The sequence below is a fragment of the Babjeviella inositovora genome, assembly GCF_001661335.1.
Source record: "Babjeviella inositovora NRRL Y-12698 unplaced genomic scaffold BABINscaffold_1, whole genome shotgun sequence".
Classification (NCBI taxonomy): Eukaryota; Fungi; Ascomycota; class Pichiomycetes; order Serinales; genus Babjeviella; species Babjeviella inositovora.
Window position 1 is genome coordinate 1,167,091 of NW_017566838.1, and position 16,112 is coordinate 1,183,202.

Sequence of the window (16,112 nt, forward strand, 5' to 3'; positions counted from 1 at the left end):
GGTCTAAGTATAAGCCCCGATTTTCACACATCTCTAATTGATCGCAAGCTGCGCGCGGAAATCTGGTACTTTAAAGCAGCCTCCGAGCCTATAAGGTGCCCGTACCATATTCCTTACATAGCTCGTATGTTGCAAGGCATCTAAGCTTAACTGCAATGATTATAGTGCTGCCGAAGAACAGAATGCATTTTCTACGAGATTCGACAAAAACAAACCACTGATAAGGAAACACGATTTCAAATCGTTTCAGATGCATGGCCAGGAGCAGCCGCCAAAGTATAGAGATTCTCCAAACTTTACGGTTCCTAGTCTAGCCGACATGCCACCTTTAGAAAGTGTAAACTCCATCATTCCTGGATACACCTGCGGAAAACGGTCCTGGACCCCGGTCCGTTGTAATTTCGAGTATCCTCAGATATAATGCCTAAGGCGCTCCACACATGTGCATTCTTCCAATATGTGCGGCTTATGAGAAAAGAAAGGTTCGGGTGGCGTACCCGCCAGCTGGAAGAACTCTCGGTCCAGGCGTACTGTAACCTTGCGGAGAGGCTGATCGAAAAACATCTCAGTCTTTGACCTAAAATCTCTAACTATAGGTCCATTCATCCTCCAGGCTAGCTTTTAACGCAAACCTCACCTTCGTTAGGGCACCACACAGACGACTTTGGGTGCGGACGCATGTAAGGGGGTTATTATGATGCATGTGACCAGCTATTGTAGATATTTTGACTCGGGTTAATCGGTAATGAATCTGCTTGGCATGGAGATCTGGATGTTACTAGTCCATTTCCCTTCGTCTATTATATTGTCCTGGAAGTTTACCGGAATGTAAACTGTTTCATGGCCCGTCTTTGAGACAGGCAGGCACGGTCATATAATTAACCGTCGGTTAATATGTTCGTGTCGGTTGTTGTCCGGCTGCATAACTCTCAGTAGGTTTATACCTGGCTTTTCCGTTCAGAGCTTTTTGGTAAGAGGAATAACATCACTTCCCGGCTGATGTGGCTTTAGGTTGGGGTATGACGCATGAATATGTAAAGCCAGTACGTATTTATTTAAGCTGCACGCCATGCAATTGCAGAAATGTATACTAGCAGAATTTGGTTGCTCTCGAATTGGATGGGTTTAAATCCACGCACAGAATTGTGAAGATCGTTTCCTTAGGTGCAGGCCATCATGCAGGCATTCTTCTAGAAACTAATGGTGGAACGGGTTTGCTTCCCGTCTAGCAGCTTATGCATATTTCGCTGTAAACATTGTTGAAACTAGCTGCAGGTGTATCACGTTCAAGATCAGTCCTAGTACTCATAAATTCCACCTGTGCATGTGCATTCGCTCCAGATACAAGGGGTATCCTGACATGTCTATGTCTAGAATTTTCAGTAACGCTAAAGGAAGGGTATGCTCGTGCTGCCGGGTCAAGTGCCGTCCAGCATCAAGACCCCCTCCACTTTCTAGCGAGGCTATGTCATTTGAGGTATGGCCAACGTTTGCTGTTACAATAAGGTATAACTCGCAGTTAAAGGGCTGCATCATCACCAGCGTTTGCGAGGGTGCCGTTTAGGAATCAACTGGTGGCAGGAGATCTCACTATCCGTTACTGGGACGTGCCTCTGTCTAGGACAGTCGTTAAATAATGCCTTAGAAAGGTGGATAATGCTTACACTATTGAAACCGTTCGATGATATATTTTGAGATTACTTTGCGTTCGTTCATCCCAGTAGTTCATCCCAGTGGCTCATCTTTTAACATCCATGACAACCACTCTAGAACTAATAATTTTTCTATATTTGTTCTAACTAGACGAGCAGACTTCTATACCTTGATAAGTATCCAAATAAATAATTCATATTAGTGCAAACTCTAGAAAGGAGATAGCTTAGGAATGGTCAACTCCTTCTGAACCTCTGGCAAGGCCCCAAGGGTCTGGTGCCACTTGGCAACCAACGGATACTCGAAAATGTCAATGCCGATAAAGTATAAGGTAGAGGTCCATGGGAAGATGGCGATTTCCGAAATACAGTAGTAGTCACCGACCAAGTAGAGAGGCCCGCTCTTGGCGTTTCCGGCGAGGTGCTCCTCCAAGACTGAGTACAATCTCTTGGTTTCCTCAGTGTAACGAGCGATACCGTAGGGGATCTTTTCTGGGGCAAGCCTCACAAACTAGTTGGCCTGGTCCATCATTGGCCCTAACCCGGTCATCTGGGAATACAATGTCTCCAACTGCAAATAATATTCTTTGGAGCCTACTGGGTATGAGAACTTGTGCTCGGTGTCGTACTTGTCCACAAGGTATGCATGATCGCAGCGATCTCGCTGATGGCAATGTCGGCGGTAGGGTCGGTCAAGGTTGGAATACATCCATTCGAGTTCAATTTGAGAAACCAATCTTCCTTTTGCTCATTCAATTTAACGTCCAAATTCTGAAAATTATACTCGAGGCCCAAGAACTCCAAAAGTATGGCCACCTTGTACCTGTTTGGGGTAATGCACGTGTAAAGTTTAAGGTTGGTGACTGTGGTGTTAGTAACAGTGAGGGGATGTTAAACTTTCAGTTGGAACAGAAGTTGGGGAGAATTAAACTGCGTAATTCCATGCGTGCTTTATTGAAGGGTCATTGTGAGATTATTGCATTGTAAGACTATTTCATTGTGAGTGTGCATATCTGAGCTCAAGTAGTATACTGAAAGCAGAGACAACCAAAAGGGGGTTGAGATAACGGTCATTTAATATTGAATAAAATAGTCTATAAAACTTTAAGGTTGTAATCTACTGGTAACCGATAAAAGTGATTAGTAATAGATTCATTTGCTAGACAGGAAGTGATAGCTGTACGATGCCGATCAAACAGGGATTCTGCTGTGGAAAAGCTCAACATTTGCAACTTTAAAGTGCACACTAATACCATGCCATATACTTGCCTTGATTAACTTTCATGGTAGTGTCGTGAAGATCATGTGGGTCTAACGAAGCTATTTGTCATCATCAAGCTTATTAATCAGGAATTCTGAAGGCCACATAATGACCTTTGGTGTGATGGAATTATTGAAACATAGAATTCGTAAACACAGTTTATATTCTGGGTGAAAATGCTGTAAGGTAAGATTTCATTCACACTGTCCCTGCTCCTAAATCAGAATTTATCGCTCAAGATAAAGACCAGAAGAAAATATCACGAAGGATACGAAACCTCTTATCGTTAGACCCTTAGCTCGGTAATGTCGCTACCACGCTAATAACCAGATTAGTATCTTACCTTGCCGGGTAAGGTTTTCGCGTCACCGGGATGCAATTCACTTATTGGAGCAGAAGTTTTTATCTTAATCCTCTCTGGTGTAGTGCCTTTCCATGATTGACCCCCCTCTGGTGCAGAACCCTTCTAACCTTTACCTCAACCCCACACTTCGTGCCCTGCTTAGTAAGCCAATCCTGTCTGAAGCCAAAATAGGCGATCTTTAGCGTATTGCGGCTCGGGCCGGCCTTGCATACGCATGTAGGTCAAGTCTAGAGAATTCTACATAAATCTGGCTGCCCCTGAATTTCCTCACCCCGCAGCATTCTCTCTATCAATAATAGCTACCGTATTCAACTGAAACTCAAAAAAATTCCAACAGTAGCCATGCCAATTTCCAAGACATTCACACTTCCAACCACGGGTGCAAAGGTGCCAGCCGTTGGGTTCGGGGCCGGTACTAAGTGGTTCAAGCGTGGTGGGGCCAGTGATCCATTTGACACCGCTTTGGTCCAGACCATCACCCAAGCTGTAGATGTTGGTTTTACTCATATCGATGGTGCGGAGATTTACGGTACTGACGGTGAGATTGGGCAAGCCCTCGCCGAGATAATCAAGGGTGGAAAGTCCAGATCTGACTTGTGGATCACCAACAAGTACTTTGCCGGTGACTCCAGTTACAAATACAGGTCCTCTTCTGGGACTCCCTTAGATGCCATTAAGAAGCAATTGAAGGAAACTGGTGCTGATTATTTTGATTTATACTTGCTCCACTCTCCTTGGATCAAGAGGGAGTCACATGGCTTCTCCCTTCAGGAAGCGTGGCAATCCTTAGAACAGGCCCAGGAGTTAGGTTTGGCCAAGAATATTGGTGTCTCTAACTTTGGTGTAGAGCCATTGCAGGATATTCTCAAAGTGGCTAAAGTGGTTCCCCAAGTTAACCAGATCGAATTCAACGCATACTTGCAGAACCAGACCCCGGGGATTTTCGAGTTTGCTCAGGAACACAAGATTTTGCTCTCGGCATATGCCCCACTTGCACCTTTGTACAAGGGTCCAGGTCCTATCGACCCAGTCGTTGCTGCTTTGACCAAGAAGTATGGCAAGTCTGATACCCAAGTGCTTTTAAGGTGGGTAATCCAAAAGGGCGTCTTACCCATCACCACCACTTCCAGAAAGGAAAGATTGACCGAGATTTTGGGAATTTTTGACTTCGAATTGACCCAGGAAGAAGTGGACGAAATCGCCACTTTGGGAGAACAGAAAAAGTTGAGATTGTATTGGATCCCAGACTACAGCAAATACGATGATTAAGATTTTCAACAATGCCGTTTTATCGAATTAGTACCAAAGTTACTGTCATCAATTGAATATCGTATGTGGGTGTTACTAAAACGGGAGTAATCTCGGGGTAGAGCAGAGATCTTTCGCTTCTACTCCTTTATCTGGATTGTTATACGTCTACCGATCCACAAGAAATGGTTTCGTGGTCTAGTTGGTTATGGCACCTGCTTAACACGCAGTACGTCCCCAGTTCGATCCTGGGCGAAATCATCTCCCTCTTTTTTTTCGCACACTTGACATCCTATTCAAACTGGTTTCCGGTCTACGATCAATCTTATATAAGTTTATTTCGTATTGTATGCATTTACGTAATTATGAATCTCCATTAACACCAAATGTATATTTTTAATGCTATATAATATATTTTAAAAAAATTATGAAATAAATGCATCTGCCCTGAATATATATAATTATAAATAAACCTAGGTATCCCACATATATGTTTTTTATAACAATTATCTATATCTCGATATATATGTATATATCCTCATCCATTAGTATATACAAGTTGATATGGTTGAACACCCCATGCCATTACAGATATGTGTTCAGATATGTGTTTACGTAATCTCACAGGGGCCCTTTTCGGACGGCATATATACTTCCGAGGGGCGGTGACGTCACTGATAAGTAAACGGATCAAGACTCGACGACACGACATGGGGTTTTCCAGACCGTTAAGTATTTCACTTCAAGGTCTCGAAAGTCATAGCTTATGCTTACAAGTTTAACCACACCCTTTGTTGTTCAATCTGCCGTTGCATCCTTCTACAAGATTCATTCATCAAAAAGTGGCACACCACGGTTAAAGCATCAGAATCAACGAATACACCAATTGAACCCGGAGGCTAAAACCAAAGTCACAATGAATGCTCCCACAAATGTGTACGCATCGGATCGGTTTCTCGTTGGTAAAGCCTTGTTGTACTTCACCTCTATCTTTGTTAGTCTTGGGGTCTTTATCTTCGGATTCGACCAAGGCCTTATGAGTGGCCTCATCACCAACCATTACTTTCAGGCGTACTTCCACAACCCCAGTGCCGCTGAAATTGGGACCATGGTAGCTATCTTGGAGATCGGTGCGTTACTCTCCTCTCTACTGGTGGGCTGGATCGGGGATCACATTGGCAGGAAACGAACTATCAGATACGGCGCTTTCATCTTCATCATCGGGGGTGCTTTCCAGACAGGTTCGCGCAATATTATAGAGCTCTCGGCCGGAAGATTTATCAGTGGGTTGGGGATCGGGTTGTTATCTGCTATAGTTCCCGTCTACCAGTCCGAGATTTCTCCGCCCGACAACAGAGGCCAGCTTGCATGCATGGAGTTTACCGGGAATATCATCGGATACTCCTCTTCCATCTGGCTAGACTACATCTGTTCCTACATGGAAAGCCACAAGTCTTGGAGAGTTCCCTTGGGAGTGCAAGTGGTTATGGGAAGCATCCTCTTTTTGGGATCGTTTGCACTCGTAGAAACGCCTCGGTGGTTGCTTGATAATGACCACGATACTGAAGGAATCATGGTTATAGCCGACCTTTACAGCAGTGGTGATATCCATCACCCAAAAGCGCAGACAGAGTTTACCGCCATCAAAGAAAGCGTCTTGATCAGCAGGTTGGAGGGCGAGAGATCGTACGCATTTATGTTCAAGCGTTACAAAAAGAGGGTTGTGATCGCCATGGCATCCCAGATGTTTGCGCAATTAAACGGTATTAATATCATCTCTTACTACGCCCCGCTAGTCTTTGAACAGGCTGGTTGGGTGGGTAGGGATGCCATTCTCATGACGGGACTCAATTCTATCATCTACGTCTTGAGTACCCTTCCACCGTGGTACTTGGTTGATGCCTGGGGGAGAAGAAAACTATTGTTGTATGGGGCTATTGCCATGGGTATACCGTTGCTATCGATTGCCTATGTGTTGTACCTAAACATCCCACTGACCCCTCTTCTTGTGGTTATTCTTGTGGTTATTTATAACGCCGCGTTTGGGTGCTCATGGGGACCGTTACCATGGCTTTACCCACCAGAGATTCTTCCTTTGTCGATCAGGTCCAAGGGAACCTCTCTCTCTACTGCTTCAAACTGGATTTTCAACTGGCTTGTTGGGGAAATGACGCCGATTTTACAAGAGTCGATTCGCTGGAAGATGTATCTCATCCCCGCCGCCTCCTGTTTCCTTTCGCTTGGGGTAGTGTATGTGATGTTCCCAGAGACCAAAGGTTTGCAGTTAGAGGATATGGATTCAGCGTTTGACGACTCGTCATCGATCTTTAGCTTTCACTCGTCGCACCACAGCGCACGGGACACCCCCAATGATGCCACATTGACGTCTGGGCGACCAGGAGCTCCTCGGATGGAATCCAATTCTCAATTGGGCGAAAATAGCCGGGGAATCACCTCCCTCAGAGATGTCGTAACGCCTGACGGGGGTCCGCAGGTCCAGCCCCCGACCCTCGATGAAATCCTTGCCTATAAAGCAAAACAGAAACAAGGCGGGACTTCAATTAGGAGCTTCTTAAGCGGTAGCCACCGCCAAAAAGGAACTGGTGAAAGTGAGAGCTTACTTGGGTAGGATTCAATAAGTCATGGAACGCCGTGCTATTCCCATACAGAGATAAGGCATAAGCTCAAATAATGAAGTCTACGCCATGTGCACGGCTGATCTAGTTTCATACAAGAGCTCCCAACCTTTCTCCAATAGATTACGCGATATCAAGCGATGTTTTTCAAATTATTAAGCATACAGACTCTAACGTTAACTAATATACATGTAAGCAATAAAATCATACTCTACTTACAATTCCGGGTTTGGAATCCTTCTGAAACAAGCAATGAACTTGCTCCCCTGGTTGCGGTCCACCTTTTGTCCCTCCTCGGTGGCGTTGTACATGATTTTGACACACTCGTCTTGTTCTTCCCAGGCCTTGTCCAATCTTTCGAACAATGGGTGTTCCTCCAAGTGCTTGGCCATCCACTGGTGCAAGTCAAATACATCCGTGATGGTGTAGACAATACCACCCTCTCTCAAAACGTAGGCGTACTCGGACAACAAGGTGTTGGTGATGATTCGGGCTTTGTGCTTACGCTGCTTGAAGTGTGGATCTGGGAAGCAGAAGAACATCTTCTTTAACTGGGCCTTCTGAAAGAAGTTTGGCAAGAACTTCATAGCGTTCCCTCTCAAGACGGCAATGTTTTGGAAGTTGCAGGCGTCTTCTGCGTGTTTTCTTCTCAAGGCGGTTATTCTGTCCTCCACATACTGCGTGACTTGCACTCTGATTTCCATCCCTAGAATGTTGGATTCTGGAAAGTGTGGGGCCAAATCCACCATTAAGCCACCAAAACCACAGCCGATATCGGCGATCTCAACGTTTTGGGTCATTTTCCCGGTCTTTTCATCGTAGAAGCCTGGATACAACTTCTTCCAGTTCATGTCTTCTGGAGTTTTTGGGTAGTCCAACTTGTGGTCAGAGAATGGGTTGGAGTGGGCTCTCTGTCTATAGAAACGCTTCCTTGGCAATTCGACCTCAGCACCAGATTCTGGTGTAGCTTCTCTCATTTCTTCGAAGCGGGCGTGCTTCAAGGCTTTACGCTTGGTATCTTGCTCGTTTCTGTAGGCCAGGCGCTTAGAAGCGGCATCCTTAAGTTCCAGGAGTTGCTGTTCTTTGGTATTTTCAACGACGTCAGACATTTTTTTTCTGGATTGACTAGAGAAGCTATGATATTGTTCGGGGCCGTTAGTAGTTTTTTTCTCTAGGTGAATCGTGAAAATTGCGTGCATCAAAAAAATTTCATGCGGCGCAAAGTCATGTGATGGATGAGATCGGAGCCAAGCGATTCTGGGTATTTAAACGCAAACTGATTTATTTAAGGTCTATAAATTGGTTAATTCCACAATGAATAAGGATATAGGTTTATATTCCTTGGTTCATCCTTTCTCGTCTGGGGATCGGTGGGATTTCGTACTATATCTGGTGGCAGGCATCTGTTGTAGGTCTGAAATATAGGGAACACACCAACGTTTGTAGAATTTTCTTCCCGTTACTCATAATTGAAACTTCATCTCAGATCTGCTTAACACTCGACAAAAAAAACTTCATTTATTCATTTCCCTCCGGCTTGCACAAGACAACGTCAACATTTTCCTACGTTTTACAGTTCAAAGTACGGAATTTAAACATCTTCCTCTATGAGAGCTACTCAGCCTCAGGATTCCAAGAAACATCTTCTAAACGTGATTTTCAGGTTACCATCTCGAAGTTTGCCGGTGTGCTTGGAAATACTTTTAATAAATACTATATCAAGTTCCACTGAAGACCGGGTTCAGTCAGTGAATTAGAAATCTTTCGAGAGTGAAAAGCTCAACATGGGTTTCCAAGTTAGCACCGACGAATACAGCCTGTCCTATACTCTTTACATTTTTGACGAGATTAAACTGTTAGAAGCCCTACCATTGAAATGCGTGGGAACAAATTTCGGAAACAGTAACCCTAGAGGTAAAAACAAATGGGGTCGAGAAAGGTGCATAGAAACTTGATTTACAGAGATAATAGTGGGCTGATCGTGAATTAAGACAGCAACAGGAGAACCTACCACACACCAAACCAGATTCTTGTATTTCTAATCCATCTTCTAGACTCCATAGGTCAAACAGCCAACGGCTTACTCAACCACTTCTGTTTCAGTCCCCGCAGAACATTATTTCCAAGGTGGTAATAGCTTTTTCTTTCTAAATCGAGGAAAAAAGGTTTGCATTTGTCTACAATGTCTGCTTATGCCAATTATTACACTAATCCCCATTCTTATCACGGTTACATTAACCGATCAGGCTCGCTATGTCCGTCTAATCACTTTTCTTTCTTATTTCAAACTATATACAGCATTCTGTTCCCTAAACAGACTCTTCGACCTCTGCCGGGTCAATAACCTTGCGGTGCGCATCAACGGTGAGGTACAACATCTGTGGCGCCGCCTCCAAGGTTCTGACCAAGCCGGCACCCCCGAGCACGGTCAACATTCCAGCCAACTGGGCCTGTAAGGCAGCCTTAGATGGCATATCCTTGAACTTCTGGACGTCGCTAGAGTCGTAGGTATTACTCTCAATCCTGGCTCCAACCAAGAACAATCTTTCGTTAGCCACCTTCAACACCTTCAACACCTTGCTGACAACTTCGGGGTTGCAGTCCCTAACGGTAATGACAGCAGACGGCCCATTCAACAATGGGTGCAACGGGTGGACAACGTCTCTGTTTTTATCGTAGGACGCCTTGGAGGTTGGGTCGGCTTCCTGCTCGGATCTCAAGATGGCGCTGAAGATCTTGCTTTTGACGATAGTGAGCTGGGCACCGGCCTCCTTAATCTGGTGTCTGAAATTGGCCTCATCATTTTTGTGCAAGTTATTGTGGTGGCAGAACAAAACCGTCTCGTTGTTCTTCAAAAGGTGCGTATAGATGTCCGAGAGGTAGGTCTTTCTGGACAACGGCGCTTTGACGGTGTCGCGTGCCATCTGCTCTTCGAGGCTGAGCGACATTAAGGTGCGCGAGAAGCGGGCCGGAGCTCTGAGAAAATTAAACGATGTCCTCAACATGGTGTGGCAGGTGGTTATCGGGACATCGGCAACTGTTTGTGTCGGCCAGCTATTTCAACGGTAAAATTTGTGGTTCAATTTTTCAATCACGTGATGTGGGTGCGGCGGCACGTTTCCCCCGGCAAAACAATAAGGGTTGCCCAGAATATATCTGTAATAGAGTTGTCGGTGCCATTATACATTTCACTACGGATTAACAAGCAATCGTAACACGGCTAAGCATAGAATTTCCGATTATCTACCACTACTAGCTTATATTGCTGTACTATCCTCAAACCGCCGTCTATCCTACCAGTACTCTGTTGACACTGGAACGACTTGAAAGGGTGCTCCAAAACACTTATCAGACTATATACCACCTGGTAAAGGCTTCAATATATCCTAACATTTGCGAACTTATCTTTGCCTATAATGTCAGAGCCAGCCCCAGTTCCCATGCCCTCAGTCACCCCGGTGTCCGTTGCGCCGGTAACTGCGTATCACAGCCCAGAGACGACTGCGCACGATAGCAGACCGCCTGACCACCTTTCCGAGTTCTACTCGCTTCTCCAGGGAAATCAGAACCGTACGTCAGAGAGCTTCCCACGGACAGATGCCTCATTTGCCCCGCCCCTCGCGCGACGCGCCTCCAACACCACGTTCAGCAGTATTGGGCCCTCGGTGATGGACTTGCCGTCACTCATCACGGCTTCAGATGTGCTGCAGACAAAACAGTCGTTCCTGAACTTGGTCCGCCAGGCGGGGAAATATCGAGAGGCGCTCCTTCTAGTGTCCGAGGCCGCGAGCGGCTTTGCGCTGGCTCTCGAAGATGCCGCGCGGTGCAAGGGCAGCGGTGCTGCGGCCGACGGCTTGTTGTCTGCCGGGGGCTTGCACTACCTCGTGGCCAACCACCAGCAGATTCTTGCGCTCAGTATCAAATCGGCGTTTGAAGTGCCGGTGGAGAAGGAAATCGAGGCGTTTGAGACGTCTATTACGCGTGCCGAGGCGGAGTTCCGCACCACCATCCGCGCAAAGAACCAGGCATTGCGTGCGCGTGAGCGTGAGAACCTCCGCTTATCGCGCATGAAGAGCCGCAACTTGGCGCAGTACCGCACGACGCTCCAGGCACTCACGTTCCAGGTCGACGAGATCGACCGCTTGAAGCACGACTACTACCTCTCGTCCTTTGAGATTGTCCAGGCAGCATCCGAACGCGTGTTAGACCGTGCGGGGTCTGTTGTGCGCGCGCAGGTTGAGATATATGAAGGCATTGCGCGCAAGGGCTGGTCCGGTGGCGGGCTTGATGACTTGATCGCGCAGTGCCCTGATCCATTCAACCCGGACGACGAAGACGAGGAAGCGCATCTCAACGGCGAAACCACCCAGCTGTATGTCTCGCTCATCAACACGCCGTTAAACTCCCAGGAAGTGCCGCACGTGGACTCCTCCACCCCGACACCCACCCTCAAGGAGGAAATGTTGGAGTCCTTATCCCTTGCGGATCCCAGAGATGGGAACTCAGATGGTAAACAAGAGTCTCTGGGGAATGCGTCCATAAAACTCTCTCGAAGGTCATCAGAGGCGAGTATAGAGGCGGATGATTCATTCTCGTTGGCCTCGCCGCATCTAAATCGGTAAATGTGTCAGAAAGAGCATTTTATTGCAGGAAAGGTTGGGACTATGTATTAACCAGTCCTTAATGGTTTGAGTAGTTCTCTGGCGGTTGGTATGGGTATTTCTCTGAATGTTTTCTTGAGCGTGCAAATATATTGCTTTACTTACGGACTATCTACCTCAGGGAGTTACCTCCGTAACTAAACTTTGGTTAACCCTTTCGCGTTAGAGTTTACAATATTCGCTAATGGATACAGCCAACCTAGCGACCGTTCCAATGTTGGGCACCCACCTATCGGTTAGCCATTATTGATATATCTGAATATAAAATAAATTAAACGGAAAAATTAACGCGACAGCTGATATGAGCCTCGGTGATTTTGATTAAGCTGAAACTGATACTCGCCGTCATCCACGCAAATGAGTGACGCCACTTCAGCTTAATATTTCATATTAAAACACGCCAACTGCAGACCTGAGTAACAAAATGACATAAGAATACATCAATGATAGCTATGCTTTATTAAATGTTAGTGCGCTTCAAATAGTCAACCCTCGTATCTCCCGTACTGCATGGAGTCGCTCACAACAATTTTCGGGTGAGCCGCCACTTTAACCTTGGCATATCTGACCGGCTACATCACTTGTACAAAGATCCATCCCGCGCCAAGTTCGTACCTATTTCAAAATGTCCACTAAAACCCCTATCGAAGCCCAGGATCCGAGCTTGGAGACCCAGAAGGAGAAGGTCGAATTCGTGACCCAGGAGAAGATCAAAATGTACCCAGACAATCCCACCACGAACCACCACCAGAGACAGATGATGGCCAAGGAGCCATCCAAGTTTTATGACCCGTGCCATGAAACGGCGCAGATGTCGCTCCGCTGCTTGGACAGAAACGACTACAACAAGGAGATGTGTCACGAGTACTTTGCGGCGTACAGAGAGTGCAAGAAGGAATGGATGGAGCAGCGCAGAGCCGACAGGTCCAAGGGGAACTGGTGGTAAGCAGACTCCATATTTGTGTATTGTTTGGTGTTTCCAGAATGAATCGTGGCAAACGGCGGTCGTCACGGATGCTGTTGTGTATATAGTTGTAATATAAACGAGGTACTAGCATAAAACTTTGTTATAGCTAAACGGCAGCTTCCGACCAAATGCTTCGGAGCGACAAGACTGAACATTCCCACAAGGTTAGGGGCTAAGGCGAGAATACGCTACGGAGTGCTTCAATGTGACAAGCCTTCAAGGGTAAGAGCTAGGGCTGTTATTTCAAACAGTAGTTCTCGTTCCAGATAATTTAACCTAGTAGGCTTCGATCGCTATACAGATTACGGATTTCCATTTGTTTTGATGCCAATATATACACTTAGAACTGGGTCTGCTGGGCTTGCATGGCAGAAGCCTGGGCCATCAACTCACCCAACTTCTGGGACAAGTGTGGGTCCTGCTTGATTCTGATTTGCATCTTCGAAGCTTCGGCGAACGAGGTAGCCTGGATCTTCTCTTCCAAGGCTCTAGCCAACACGGAGCTTTCCTCGAACAAAGTGATGGCGTCTTCAACCTTATCGGTCTGCAACATCAACTGGGCCAAGGAGATTCGGGCCAACTCAGACTTAGGGTCCAATTCGCAAGCCTTGGTCAAGATCTCAACAGCCTCGTCGACCTTGCCTTCGCGGGAGATCAAGGTGGCCTTGTTCACCAACGGAACAGCGCCAACTGAGAAGTTTGGCAAAGCTTCCTGTAATCTAGCGGCAGTGTCAAACTGCTTGAGGGATCCCGCAAGGTCTCCCTTATCAGCGAGAATTTCACCATAGTAGTTTGGAATTTCTGGCGAGGTTGGGAACTTGGCACGAGCCTCCGCAAACTTGGCCTCGGCGTCGGCGCTCTGACCGTTTCTGTAAGCGATACAGGCCAATTGGATGTAGGCGTATACATTATCGGGGTTGTACAACTTAGCCTTCTCAAACTGTTCCTCGGCCTGGGCCAAGTCGCCGGTCAAGTAGTACATTTGACCCTGGTGGTAGTAGATATCTGGACAAGAAGCGTCGGTTTCAACAGCCTGGGCGAAACTGGCAAGAGCATCTTCGAAGTTAGCCTTGTCGGCAGCGATCAACGCCTTGAACACGTAAGTTCTGGCCCTTGGCTTGATGGCAAGAGCAGCGTTGATGTCGACAAGCGAGGCCAATGGGTCGTTCTTCAAGAATTTGATGGCACCAGAGTATTCAAGCGCCACTGCTGCCTGGACAGCGTTTTCGGCGTCTGGGGAAACGTCACCGTAGGCAGCGACGGCCTGGGCCAAAGCGACATCGGCGGCCTCGTAGCCCTCTGGAGTGTTCTTGGCCAATTCGGCCAAGGCGTGGTACAAGTAAGCATCGGCAGAGCCCTCAGCAGCGTTTTGTGACAAGAGACCACCCAAGGTGGTTTCCTGGATAAAGGCACCGAAAAAGGAGGAGATAGAGGAAGCGGATGGGAGGGATGGCACGCGGTTTTCCAATTGCTGAGACACGATCTTGACGGAGTGCTTCTTCAAGACACGTTCCAAGGTAGATTCGAGGGACTGGTTATTGAAACCACCGTAGACGGTGAGGGCGGTGAGGTCGAACATGGCGTTTTCGTACTGTTCGAGGAGCTCGTAGGAGGCGGCACGACGGAGGAGACATTTGGAGTAGTCTGGCTTGAGGGTCAAAGCAGCGGTAGTGTCAGCGATGACGTTCTCGTGGTCCTCCAAGGCGGAGTAACAGGCAGATCTGTTGGAGTAGAAGACTGGATCCTCCTTAACCTGGAGGGCGGCGGAGTAGAAAGCGATGGCAGCTTCGTAGCTCTTCTCCTTGAAGACAACGTTACCGGACTCCTTTAAAGCAACAGACCATTCCTCGATCTGTTCTGGAGACAACGCGGCGACAATTTCACCGGTCAAGGCTGGCAAACCGGCGGCATCGACCGGGAACGGCTTTTCGGAGGCGGTGGAGACAGCAGTGGTCCGTTCAGCAGCTGGAGCAGCAGCTTCCTCGGCAATAGGGGTAGCAGCCTTCTTCTTCTTCTTCTTGTTCTTCTTCTTGGAAGTAGTTTCAGTGGTGGAGCCCTGGGTGGCGGCCTGTTGCTGGTAGTACACATAGGCACCAGCAGCAGAGGCACCGGCCAAAGAGGTGATGAGGATCGCAGTCTTGTTCTTAGCAACAAAACCGGCGGTTTTTTCCCAAAGGGATTGCGAGCCGTTAGACATGGTGAGGGGTGGTGGGGAGATCACTGTTGATACATGGAGGCTCGGGCTATTTTCCAGTTTTTTTTTCAGGCACACTACCCGTTCAAGGTTGCGGCAAGGGCGCGGGCATAAGTGAAGCGGTGGGCGCAGCATAGAGGAAATGTCGAAAAAGTGGTAAGGGCGCGACATCCGAAGGGTCTGTGGATCGTTTCAGAGGGTGGGGGAGATGAGGGAATCTGGAGTAGAGGCGATGACAGGTTATTTCAAACTTGACGAATATGTGTGGTTATGCTTGAAAAACCTCTGTGGGTTGAAAACAGGAAACTTGCGGGAGTTAGAAGGCATAGAAATTTGGAAAGTTAGGGAAGGTTTCGATAAGCAAACCATAGCTCACAATTCATATAGTGTGACAAGAGTGAGTTGGGTGAACCAAGGGAGTAGATTTGGACTTTGCGCGTGCGGATCATAGGATACTTTCTGGCTTATCATCCAGATGGATTTCTCCCGGATTTATCAGATCTGTGATACCCAAAGGGGTTGAATTGAGGCCTTGGGCAAACCGACTACCCCTAGGGCATGTATATGCTTAGGGAGAACTACAAGTTGGTCATAACGCCATCTTCCCAATATTGGTATTAGTATGACGAACCACGATCTATTGTGGTTTCCATTCTTGGTCGACATCGTGTCAATGTTCAATACGTCAACCAACAAAAAAAATGACGAATGGATATTGAGTGCAACCAGTATTTAGCCACCAAAGATCAATTTCAGATGGCCAGCGGTGTAACTAGTATTTTGTAGGAGCGGACCAAAAAGACCGAAGCAAATATGGAAGGGAGGGGCATAGACGATCTCTGTCGGGCGGCCGATCTCTAACGCCTTTGCCGCACTACATTATGGATGTCGCTGCGAAAACCACCAGGCTTCATGAGACGATCTCCGTTGAGATAACAATGTATGAACGATGCCAAGTTCCATCTTTTCAGGCAACTTTAATTTTAGATTGAACGAGGTATCTAGAGTTCTCCTATTACTAAAAACTGCTAATCGTGGGCTGTATTTCATATCACGTTGAACTGGTACGAGTAAGCACTACGATTCCTCGAATATGGGTATCGGTGAGTTCGAACATTCTTGTACCCCC

The 16,112-nt window shown here is 47.0% G+C and overlaps 8 protein-coding genes and 1 non-coding gene across 9 annotated transcripts; 5 read left to right on the forward strand and 4 right to left on the reverse strand.

The window, feature by feature from the left end:
• Positions 1 to 1,676: 1,676 nt before the first annotated feature.
• BABINDRAFT_11062 (uncharacterized protein) lies at positions 1,677 to 2,937 on the reverse strand (the record flags this gene model as incomplete). Its single annotated transcript, XM_019126832.1, has 4 exons — positions 1,677 to 2,155; positions 2,195 to 2,246; positions 2,282 to 2,475; positions 2,918 to 2,937. 4 exons carry the CDS (start codon positions 2,935 to 2,937, stop codon positions 1,864 to 1,866), a joined length of 558 nt encoding a protein of 185 aa, XP_018988005.1. The 3' UTR covers positions 1,677 to 1,863.
• A 326-nt stretch (positions 2,938 to 3,263) lies between these two features.
• Positions 3,264 to 4,628, forward strand: BABINDRAFT_74971 (aldo/keto reductase). Its single transcript, XM_019132638.1, has one exon. It carries the CDS (start codon positions 3,620 to 3,622, stop codon positions 4,544 to 4,546), a length of 927 nt encoding a protein of 308 aa, XP_018988006.1. The 5' UTR covers positions 3,264 to 3,619; the 3' UTR covers positions 4,547 to 4,628.
• Positions 4,629 to 4,712: 84 nt separating this feature from the next.
• BABINDRAFT_t17 lies at positions 4,713 to 4,786 on the forward strand. The gene has a single exon. It is a non-coding gene; the product is annotated as a tRNA-Val (tRNA).
• A 655-nt stretch (positions 4,787 to 5,441) lies between these two features.
• Positions 5,442 to 7,154, forward strand: BABINDRAFT_29657 (uncharacterized protein; the record flags this gene model as incomplete). The annotated part of the gene is made up of 1 exon (XM_019131455.1): positions 5,442 to 7,154. The coding sequence occupies one exon, from the start codon at positions 5,442 to 5,444 to the stop codon at positions 7,152 to 7,154; it is 1,713 nt and encodes a 570-aa protein (XP_018988007.1).
• Positions 7,155 to 7,376: 222 nt separating this feature from the next.
• On the reverse strand, positions 7,377 to 8,270 carry BABINDRAFT_30793 (tRNA (guanine46-N7)-methyltransferase; the record flags this gene model as incomplete). Its single annotated transcript, XM_019131505.1, has 1 exon — positions 7,377 to 8,270. The coding sequence occupies one exon, from the start codon at positions 8,268 to 8,270 to the stop codon at positions 7,377 to 7,379; it is 894 nt and encodes a 297-aa protein (XP_018988008.1).
• A 1,081-nt stretch (positions 8,271 to 9,351) lies between these two features.
• On the reverse strand, positions 9,352 to 10,271 carry BABINDRAFT_159211 (mitochondrial 54S ribosomal protein uL10m). Its single transcript, XM_019127527.1, has one exon. The coding sequence runs from the start codon at positions 10,164 to 10,166 to the stop codon at positions 9,471 to 9,473; it is 696 nt and encodes a 231-aa protein (XP_018988009.1). The 5' UTR covers positions 10,167 to 10,271; the 3' UTR covers positions 9,352 to 9,470.
• Positions 10,272 to 10,371: 100 nt separating this feature from the next.
• Positions 10,372 to 12,041, forward strand: BABINDRAFT_159212 (uncharacterized protein). The gene has a single exon (XM_019127528.1). The coding sequence runs from the start codon at positions 10,578 to 10,580 to the stop codon at positions 11,781 to 11,783; it is 1,206 nt and encodes a 401-aa protein (XP_018988010.1). The 5' UTR covers positions 10,372 to 10,577; the 3' UTR covers positions 11,784 to 12,041.
• A 236-nt stretch (positions 12,042 to 12,277) lies between these two features.
• Positions 12,278 to 12,892, forward strand: BABINDRAFT_159213 (uncharacterized protein). The gene has a single exon (XM_019127529.1). The coding sequence runs from the start codon at positions 12,448 to 12,450 to the stop codon at positions 12,766 to 12,768; it is 321 nt and encodes a 106-aa protein (XP_018988011.1). The 5' UTR covers positions 12,278 to 12,447; the 3' UTR covers positions 12,769 to 12,892.
• A 237-nt stretch (positions 12,893 to 13,129) lies between these two features.
• TOM70 (protein channel) lies at positions 13,130 to 14,986 on the reverse strand (the record flags this gene model as incomplete). The annotated part of the gene is made up of 1 exon (XM_019132248.1): positions 13,130 to 14,986. The coding sequence occupies one exon, from the start codon at positions 14,984 to 14,986 to the stop codon at positions 13,130 to 13,132; it is 1,857 nt and encodes a 618-aa protein (XP_018988012.1).
• Between the last annotated feature and the right edge of the window lie 1,126 nt (positions 14,987 to 16,112).